General features: G+C 52.7%; 1 protein-coding gene across 1 annotated transcript; it reads left to right on the forward strand.

Moving 5' to 3' along the window:
* The first annotated feature begins 1,125 nt into the window (after positions 1-1,125).
* On the forward strand, positions 1,126-7,471 carry DMRTB1 (DMRT-like family B with proline-rich C-terminal, 1). The gene is made up of 4 exons (XM_011926376.1): positions 1,126-1,306; positions 1,450-1,622; positions 4,601-4,814; positions 6,578-7,471. Exons 1-4 carry the CDS (start codon positions 1,126-1,128, stop codon positions 6,643-6,645), a joined length of 636 nt encoding a protein of 211 aa, XP_011781766.1. The 3' UTR covers positions 6,646-7,471.
* The last annotated feature ends 2,365 nt before the right edge of the window (positions 7,472-9,836 follow it).

The following is a 9,836-nucleotide window of genomic DNA, read 5'->3' on the forward strand; positions in this document are numbered from 1 at the left end:
CGTTCACCGACTTTGGTAAGTCGTGGCCTTAGTCCCGCGGTGGACTCCCCGCGCTGGCAGTACAGGCCAGCCCGGATGGGCAGCTGGCATAGGGGTTTGGGGTGGGGAGAATGCTTTCCACGTGTAACGTACCTTCTGCTTTAAGAAACCCTTCTTGGAACGGGGATTTGGATTGGGTACCTTTTCGCAAAAAGGAAACATAAAGGAATGGGCGGTTCAGAGGGCTTTTGACATTTAGCTGTAGTTTGGGTCATTCTGGCATGCAAGAACAAAATGGCGTCCAGTCGACTTAGCAGTGCTTCCTCCTCCAGGAAGAGTCCTCGAGGAGCCCAGTCCTACTGCGCTTGCGCACCTCTTCCCGCCATTTCTTTGGGCTGGAGGCTCCTCCTACAGAATAAGAATTTTCCCGCTCTAGGTTAGCGCAAGGACGACTGCGCCTGCGCACTCTTCCTTCCCTGTTCGCGGTCGGGAGGCTCCTCCCCTCAGCACGGCCCTGGCCTAGTGCGCCTGTGCACCTCTTCCTCCCTTTCCCCACGTACGGGTGAGCCAAGTCTGCTTCTTTACTCCATGCAAGAGAACAGTTAGTCTGTAAAGATGTTGCCTTTCTTTTAGCCCCTCACCTTGTACATAAATCACATTATTCCCTGTGCCTTGGAGCTTTCGGTATTGAAGTACAGTTTCACATCACATGTACATTTGAAGCTTTAAAAGCCCTGGGGTTTGGTGTGGACGTGTTTTCCTGGTGTCTCCCCATGGTGGTGTGGTGGGACAGGCTGAGGCCGAGGCGGGAGCCCGGGTCACGCCGGACAAGGTCCTGCCCTCTGTGTGCCAGAGCATTGGTCCAGAGGCTTCCGCAGGCTCATCCCGCTTTCCTGACTTTCCAGGAAAATCTAGGTCCCCAGGGAACGCCCCATCTGGTGGGGTCACAGGCCTGAAACCGCAATTCTAGGAGAAGCCGCCTTTCTTTGTTCCATCTCAACAGACAAGCAGGGCTGGGCCGAACTATGAGCCAGGCATTCGTGATGGAGGACGCGGGTCACATTTCTTGCCCTCAGGGACCTTGTCCTTGTGGGAGGGACAGGGTTGATTGAAGAGTCACACAAATCGGTGTCCAGAGCTCGAGCCATGGCCGGGTTCACTGTGACTCGGAGGAAGAGGAACTTGGCACTGAGGACTCGTAGAGGCAGAGTGCGGGCGGACGGCGTGCCGGGCAGCGGGGAGCCGCAGGCCGGGGCCCACAGCGGGCTTGATGGCCGTGCCGAGGACTCTCCAAGAGCAGCGGGGCTGGCTGGAGGATGGAGATGCAGTGAGGGCCCAGCGGAAGGAAGGGCGTGGTTGACTTTCTGTGCTTGGACAACAGCGCTTATGACCCCGCCGGCCTGTGCCGCCCTGCGGGTGCTTTTCCCAGCGGAAAAGTCTAACACTTCCCTCCTTGCTTGCCTTCTTCAGGGCGCCCCGTGAGCATCAACCCGGACCGTGCACTGGGCCCTGAGTACCCTGGCGGCTCCAGCATGCACCCCTACTGCCCGTTCCCGCTGGGCTACCTGGACGCCCCTCCTGGCGTCCCCCTGCAGCAGGGCTTCCGGCATGTGTCCCGCAGCCAGTACCAAGGCGGAGGCTTGGTGAGTCTCACCCCTCATTTCTTGCCAGCTTCCTTCTCCTCCCAGCAGCCCCTGTTGCCTTGATGGATCCTCATTCCCAGGAAGCCAGCTGTCATGAACTGTGTGCCCACTCCATGCCAGCCCCCGAGTGCTGGTGAAGGGCTTTAGGCACTGCCCAGGCACAGTGTGTGTGTCTCTGGGAGCACACGTGTGGACCAGTCTGCACCACTCGGCCTGGGCTATGGCCTGTGCTTTTCAGGGCAGTGGGCTGAAAGACTCTGAGCGTTCAGGGTGACCCCTTCCTTGACTGATGCTGATGCTGGAAGGGCCCTTCATTTTGCTGGACTCCAGAAAGGGAATATCCACCTTACTGGGACCACAAAATTTAAGGCAGAGTCAGGACCAGAGGTAGACTCCCTGCCCACAGGTAGAGCACACTTGAGACTGCAGAGGGCTTTCAGGAGGAGGTGGCATTTGAACTGAGTCATGAAAAATACGGAAACCTTCCCCCAAACACCTGACACCTTAGGAAATACCTGTTGAAAGAATGAAATTTAATCCTTTTATAAGATTAGTAAAGGTCAGTCGTTAGCTGGTATTCTCTCTAGGCTGGGAGTTTTGAGAACCGAGTATGTAAAGTCAGTTCACCCCTGTGGTGTGTACTACGAGGCAGGTGTGATTGAGTTTTATGGCCTTGGTTACCAGCTCCTTCCAGACTAGGATGGCTGAAAGCCCTCTCTCTCCTTAATGAAAGTCATTAGTCACGCAGTGTGGAGCCAGTCCAATGGGGCTCGAGCTGCACCCGGGCAGGTTGGGCACACAGGTCACTGGGTCCTCACTCCTGCTTCAGCCTGGCGGCAGCAGCTTCTCTTCCACTTGTCTTAGATGTTGTAAAATTGTGCTTAAAAATCATTTTCCACTGATTCAAGGGAAAAAAGTTTGAAAGCTACTGGCCTTGATACTGAACCTTCAAGGTAGGTGTTGTACCCCATTGTAGCATTGAGAAAAAAAGGCTCAGAGAAGTTAAGCTTTTGGCCAGGGTCACAAAAGTGGTGAGAGAGAGACTAGGATTCCAGTTACACAGCTGGTTGGTGACAGAGCCAGGTCAGGCACCTTGGTTGCCCTGACTCTGGGGTCTAGGTGCTTTCCACTGCCCCTCCCTCTCTCCCACAGAGGTAGAACACACATGGCCCTTTACTCACACCAGCACTGCTGCCTGCCTGACATCTGTGGGCACTGCCCAGGGAGAGCCAGGCATCTCCAGCCTCCACACAAAGAGAGGGGCTCTGGCCAAGTAGAGCACGCTCCATCTGCTCACGCAGAAGCCTGGAGCCTGGCGTCCAGGGCAGGGCTCTGACTGACAGGCCTACCAGACGGCCTTTGTTAAGAGTGTGATCTCAGTCAGTTTATCTGGGCCCAAGCTGCCACCACAGGCCCCGGGCAGGAGCTGTGATCCAGGGAGATGCTTGGCTGAGCAGCTCGGAATTAAAGCACTAATAATCCCCCTTCTACCCTCTCACGTCTGGAGAGAGAATCAGGCATTGATTTGTGAGCTGTTTCAAACCCAAGAGCCCCTGAATCACTTTCATCCTTGTCCTGCTGCCCCCTGCCAAGGCTTGGAGGTGCTCTCCAGAACAGCTTCCTCCTTCCTGTTCCTGTCCCTGCCCATCTGCTGCTGCTTGGCTCCCTCTGCTCTCCTGTTCACAGGGCAGCACTGGCCGTGGAGCTGGGCAGACCTAGGGTCCAATCCTGTCTCCTCCGTCATGTCCCAGCCATGTGACCCATGGCAGTTACCTGACCTCTGAGGACCTCACTCAGGTCTTGGTCTGTAAAATCGGGGTGGGAGGACCTGTCTATTAGGGCTCCTGAGTAGAATACATAAGGTGATGCATGTAAAATACCTAGCACAGGGTCTGGCACATAGTAGGTACTTAAAAGTGGGCTTTATTCCCTTCCTGGTGGTTGAATGAAGTTCGACCAGGTTAGCTGGGTTAATCTAAGGAGATTTTCGCAGACTCTTCCAAGCCTTTAATATGCTCATGTGTGACCCACTAATGTGGGGAGCAGTGTATGGGGTTTCTCAAACTCACTTAACAAATAACACTTTAGAGTACTAAAAAATACTTTGTAAGACGCCAGGAATCCATGAAACTCAGCTCAGGAAGTGTTGCTCTGAAGCATCTGGCTAGAGAAGTAAATGGCAGGAACTACATCCAAAACTCAGTATTATTTCTTACGACATTTATGTGTTTCTCCGTTAAGCTCTGAGCTGTGTAGTCATCCCCTCTCCAGATCCTGTGATGGGTCCCTGTGCTGTGGTAAGGGATTGGATTCTATCCCTTGAAGAAGGAACAGAAGCAGCAAAATGTTGATCAGTGAGGCCACTTGTCTGAAGTCACCCAGCGTATCTTGCTTCAGAAACAGCTGCTCTACACCCACATTGCCAACGTCTTCTCCCAAAGGCCCCCCGGGCACTTGAGTTTAAGTGACCACATGTGCCAGACAGGGGGTCCTGTGGGCTTGGGATGCATTCAGACCCTTCCCCAGTGCAGAGCAGCGCTGGACAGAGGTCAGCTGAGTGGGCTGTGGAGTCAGCCAACTTGGGATCCAGTTCTGCCCTTAACCACAAAGTAGCTCTGGGGCCCTGGGCCTATAGCTTCATCTCACTGAACCTGTTTTTCATCATTACAGCAAGAATAGTAATAGAATCCCCTCCTAGGATTGTGAGCACAGTCGCCCTGGCATATACAGAAGGGCTCTGTCACTGTGACCATTCAGCTGTTCCCATGCTTATCTGAGGTTGCCTGTATTCCTTCTTGCCTTCAATAATTTGGCAGGTGTTTGCTGAATGCCGCCTTCCAAGTGCCCTGTGCCTGTGTGTTTGAGGCCATGCATCTCCCCATCAGGAGCCCCCCACTTCGGGGGTGAGAGCTATGTTTGGTCAGCCCATCTGGCTAACTCTCTCTCCTCTCTGCTTCTCTGCTGTGCGTGCTGTGCAGGCATCAGAACCAGTGGGAGACTTCCAGCCAAGCTACTACCTGCCACCACCGCCACTGCCACCCCTTCCACCGCTTCCACCGCTTCCACCACAGCACCAGTTCCTCCCGCCAGGCTACCTCTCTGCGCTCCACTTCCTCCCCCCACCACCGCCACCACCACCTCCGTCATCTTTCTCACTGACCGTCCTGTTTGATACTGACAAGGAGAACACTGGTGAGTGAGCTCCAGTCTTCCAGCTTCTGCCAGAGCCAGGGAGACTTTCTGGAGGAAGAGGTACCTAATCTGAAGAAAGGTTAGGTGTGGAGAGAAGTGACGTGGAATTTAAAGGGTGCTGAGCCCTAGGATGAGCTCCTGAGCTCCTTCTTATACTCCTCCTCCAGTCCCCATAAGCACACACCTAAGCAAGGTGGGAATGGGACTGCAGATGAGGAAATCAGGGCCTTCAGCAGTTCTTGTGGGTGTAAATAGCAGAGCTGGGATTTGAACAGAGTTCTCAGCCTAGCTCCCAGTCCAGTGCCTGTTCACTGACCTTATTGGCTCCGTGGGCAGAGCTGTGGAGAACAGCAGGCATGTGGTGCGTTTGGAAGACCGGAGGTGCCAGGCCTCTCTGGCTGGGGTAGGGGAGCAGATGCAGAGCCTGGAGCTGCAGCAGGAGCCCGTGTGGTGGGGCTATGCCTCTGCCCCAGGCCGCTCTGAGGGAACCAGACCAGAAGCTAGAGAATCTGTCCTTCACAAGCTCTGCCACTGGGGCACTGGATGGTCCTGGGCACTGAGGCTTTTCAGCTATAAAAGGGGCCCCCTTACTAGGTTACTGTGAGGGTCGAGGAAACTTTTGGATGTGAAAATGTTTTGGGTTTTCTTTTGAGGTCCCTTGCAGCTTTAAAGCTTCTAGGACTTTTTTCCTTTCAGTCTTCCCCTTGGGCTCCTGTGATTTGGAAAGAACTGACAAACTCAACCAGGACTTTAAAATGACTGTCAGACCATCTTATGAGCTAGGGGAGTCTGGTGGTATCACCATTTTACTGAAGAGGAAACTGAAGCCTGTTGGACACTTCCTGTGTGTGCAGTGCCTAGATCCAGTAGCTGGAGAGGTGGTGTCATGTGGCTGAAAGCCACTGGCCCCAGTGCTGGGTGGCCTGGCTGCAGCACTTGCCCAGCTGTGTAACTTGGGCAAGCTCATTCACTCTTTTGTGCTCCAGTTTCATCATGTGTAAAAGCAGAGAAATAATGGTCCCTACCTCACGAGGATTCTGAGGATTAAATAGAACCCGAAGGGATGAAGGCATTGGTGAAGGTGGCGTATCACTGTGTTTCACTTAGTGCCCGTGCTGCCATTGCAAGGTGGCAGCAAGGTGGATACGTCTCGTTTTTCAGAAGGGGAAGCTGAGGTTCAGAGCTGTGGAGTATCTTGCTAATTCCTCCCAGCTTGTGAGGAGCAGAGCAAGAGCTGGAACTTGAATCTGAATCACATGGCCAAGGCTAGGATTCCAGGCTTCTGACGCCTAACAAATTAAAGAAAATTCATTCTCTCCTAGGGCTGGGTATGATGAGAAAGGCTTATGGAAAATCTATATCTGGGGTAGGCACAGTGGCTCACACCTGTAATCCCAGCACTGAGGGGAGGGCGAGGTGGGTGGATCACCTGAGGTCAGGAGTTTAAGACCAGCCTGGCCAACATGGGGCAACCCCGTCTCTGCTAAAAATACAAAAATTAACTGGGTGTGTTGGTGGGTACCTGTAATCCCAGCTACTCAGGAGGCTGAGACAGGAGAGTTGCTTGAACCTGGGAGGTGGAGGTTGCAGTGAGCTGAGATTACACCACTGCACTCCAGCCTGGGCAACGGAGCGAGAGTCTGTCTCAAAAAAATAAAATAAAATAAATTAAAATAAAATAAGAAGAAAAGAAAATCTTCGTCTGCAAATAGGTAGTCATTTTCCCTCTTTCTGAATCCAGCTGCCTTCTTTGTCTTTCACAGATGATCAGGATGCAGAGGTGCCACCGGGTGAGCCCAGCCAGCCATCGTCTCAGGAGCAGTCCGACTAGGCCCCAGGCCCGCCCTCCCGGCCAGCAGAGTGGGGCACTGGGGGGCGACAGCAACAGTTTTCTTGTCTTCATTCAGTGATGTGTAGGGAGGAAGGAGGTTGATAGCATAGATGGCAACTGATTCCCAGTTCAATATAGGAGGAAGGAGGGCGATTTCTAAGTTTCAGTTCTGCGATGTACAGTTGGAGAGGAGTATGGAGGAAATTATTACCAGGGGAGGACCAGGGCTCTGAGGAGTGGGCGCTGGGAGAAGCTCCCATTTAGGAATGAATTTAACTGTCCTTGGGTTGCACTGCCATTTATTGGAACAAGCCCCAGAGACAATATTTGATTTCCTCAGGCCCCACTCCAGGACAGAAGGCATCATCTATTTCAGCCTTCTGCTGCCTTGGCCTGGTCCGCCAGGGTGCTGGGGGCACCACAGACATCGAGATTCCAGTTCATCCAGGTGGCTGGAGCCAGCAGCCAGGACCAGGGTCGTTGACAGCAGGTTCTGCAGCGTCCTGCCTTGCTGCTCTGTCCCTTACATCTTCCTGGCCACAGCCCCTTGCCCCTTCTCTAAGGGGTTTTACTAGCAAGCATCCTGGCTACTGGGGCTACTTCATTCCCCCTCCATAAAGTTTCAGCCATTATGGGCATTGGTTTTAAAAAATTTATTAGTTTGACTATTTGATGTTTTTATAGTGATTGCCAACTTTAAAAAGTAGGCTGTTCATAAGCACTGATGCAGTCCCTAGGGAATAGAATGGTGCCTCTGATCGCCTGTGACATAAACAGTTTGTTCTCTGAGGACAGTTGGCTATTGAAATAAAATGAGCAATGGAAATCCTTGTGGAAGGCTTATTCTCCCTTTGATCCTGGTGGAAGGCAGGGTTGGCAGGAGCCTGGGTTGGGGAGATTGGGGGCCTGGGTTTGTGGCCTGTGGCTGGCCTTGACTGCACTTGCTTAGGCATGCCCTCCCCGTTCTACCTCCCCCTTCTTTGTCAAGTGAGGGGATTGGGCCAGGCTAGTAGACTTCTTTATTATTACTGTTATTATTTTAAGCAGTAGAGACTTTTTAAAGAAATCTGATGCAGACACACAAAATGTAAAGATGTCTTAGTTTCTTTCCTCCAGCTCCTTCCATAGTCCCTGCATAGGAACATACATTTAAAAAAACAGAACTTGAACCAATTCTGTTTTAGGGTCCTGGGCTTCTTCCCTTGGTTGCATTTATACCTTCATTTAGAAAACATCCTGTGTCTCTACTAGATTAAGAACCTGACAGACCCCAGCTCTGCCCATGAGATACATGACATCTACTGGGAGAGACAGAGAGTCTTAGGGGATTCATACTAGAACACAGAGGTAGGGAGGCTGTGGGAGTGGTCAGAGAAAGCTTTCTGCAGGAATCAGGGCCTCAACCACATTGTAAGGGGCAATAATGAGTTAAGCAGAGAAGAGAGATGAGTACTCCCAGTAAGGGTGCAGAGGAGGATGGGGACCTGGTATAAAAGATTCCAGGGTCATGGCAGTGTCCTGTTCTCTGTCCAGGGGATGGCTGGCACCCAAGAGAACAGGTCAACTTTACTTCCTCTTTTGCCTGTGGGCAGAGGTGTCCAGGCATCCTCCTAAGTCCTGGAATAGGTGGCAGGGGGATCATTGAGAAGTGATACCCTAACTGTTCTCTTACGTCAGTGTGGTGGCTGGGGCCCAGGGCCTGGGCTTTGTTGGAAGGCGCTGGAGACAGGTACTATCACGAGAACTTTTCAGTTACTGCTATACAGACACAAGAGTGCTTTCAGCAGGGCAGACCAGGCATGCTGAGGCCTGAGGCCTGCAGGTCAGCACTGGTGTCAGCCTGGACAGGATGATGCAGTGATTTGGGACTAGCCTGGCTTGGGGGCTGAAGCTATCACTTACCCCAGTGCTGGTCTTCCCCCTGGGGACCACAGTGCTGTAGGACCCTGAGAGGGTGGGAGAAGACATGCCTTTTGGTTGTACTTGACATCAATCACCATGCCCTAACTGAACCCCTGACCTGCCGGGGCTGGATTGGTAGCCTTACTTTTTCTTTTTCTTTTCTTTTTTTTTTTTTTTTTTTTTGAGATGGAGTCTCGCTCTGCCGCCCAGGCTGGAGTGCAGTGGCGTGATCTCTGCTCACTGCAAGCTCCGCCTCCTGGATTCACACCATTCCCCTGCCTCAGCCTCCTGAGTAGCTGGGTCTACAGGCGCCCGCCATCACGCCTAGCTAATTTTTTTTTTTTTTTAATTTTTAGTAGAGACAGGGTTTCACCGTGTTAGCCAGGATGGCCTCGATCTGCTGACCTTGTGACCTGCCCGCCTCAGCCTCCCAAACTGCTGGGATTACAGGCGTGAGCCACCACGCCCGGCCGGTAACCTTACTTTTTCATAACACTTGAAGTTTTATCTTAGACTCCACATTTTGAAAGGCTTTCCAACCAAGTTGCATTACTCAAATAAAGCTGTTTTCCTGTTTCTGGTCAGCACACACACAGAAGTATGAAACAGTCTCGGTGGCCACATAGACACCACAACTATTCCAGACCAATGCAAGGAAATGGGATGTTTAAGTTAGTCTGTGGGGAGATGGGAGGCTTTGGCCTTCGGAGAAGAGTAATGTCCTGTTGGAGGGGTTCATGCCCAGGGGTCTCCAGGATGGGAGGATTTCTTATTTCTCCTGTAGGCCTGTGAGCTGATGAATCTCCAGAAATTGGTCAGCATCTTTCCTGGAGCCTTGGAGGCACCTGCTGGGGTGAAAAGACCAACTGGGGGTCAGGGGCTTGTCCCAGTACTGCCCCCTGGCTTACTGGTTTTCAGGAAGGCCTGCCTTCCTCCCTTTGCCTGGTATGAACCCCAAGTTGTGAGCACCCAGCCTGCCCTTTCCTGCTCCCGTGGGCTCACCATGGTTACTTCCCCTGGTAGGTGGTAAACCCCTGCTCCCCACGGCCTTGCCAGGCAGCCCAAGCCATGATCCCTTAATGCCCATGCCCAGCTTCTCCAGGCAGGTCTACAGCAGCAACAGCATGAGCACTGAAAAACCAGGTCTACTCATGTTGCTGCTCTGCACACAAGCCCTCCGTGGCTCCCTCCTGCTCCCTCTGGCCGGGCACGGTGGCTCACGCCTGTAATCCCAGTACTTTGGGAGGCTGAGGTGGGCGGATCACTTGAGGTCAGGAGATCGAGACCAG

This window comes from Colobus angolensis, unplaced genomic scaffold (assembly GCF_000951035.1).
Source record: "Colobus angolensis palliatus isolate OR3802 unplaced genomic scaffold, Cang.pa_1.0 Scaffold68, whole genome shotgun sequence".
In the NCBI taxonomy this organism is placed as follows: Eukaryota; Metazoa; Chordata; class Mammalia; order Primates; family Cercopithecidae; genus Colobus; species Colobus angolensis.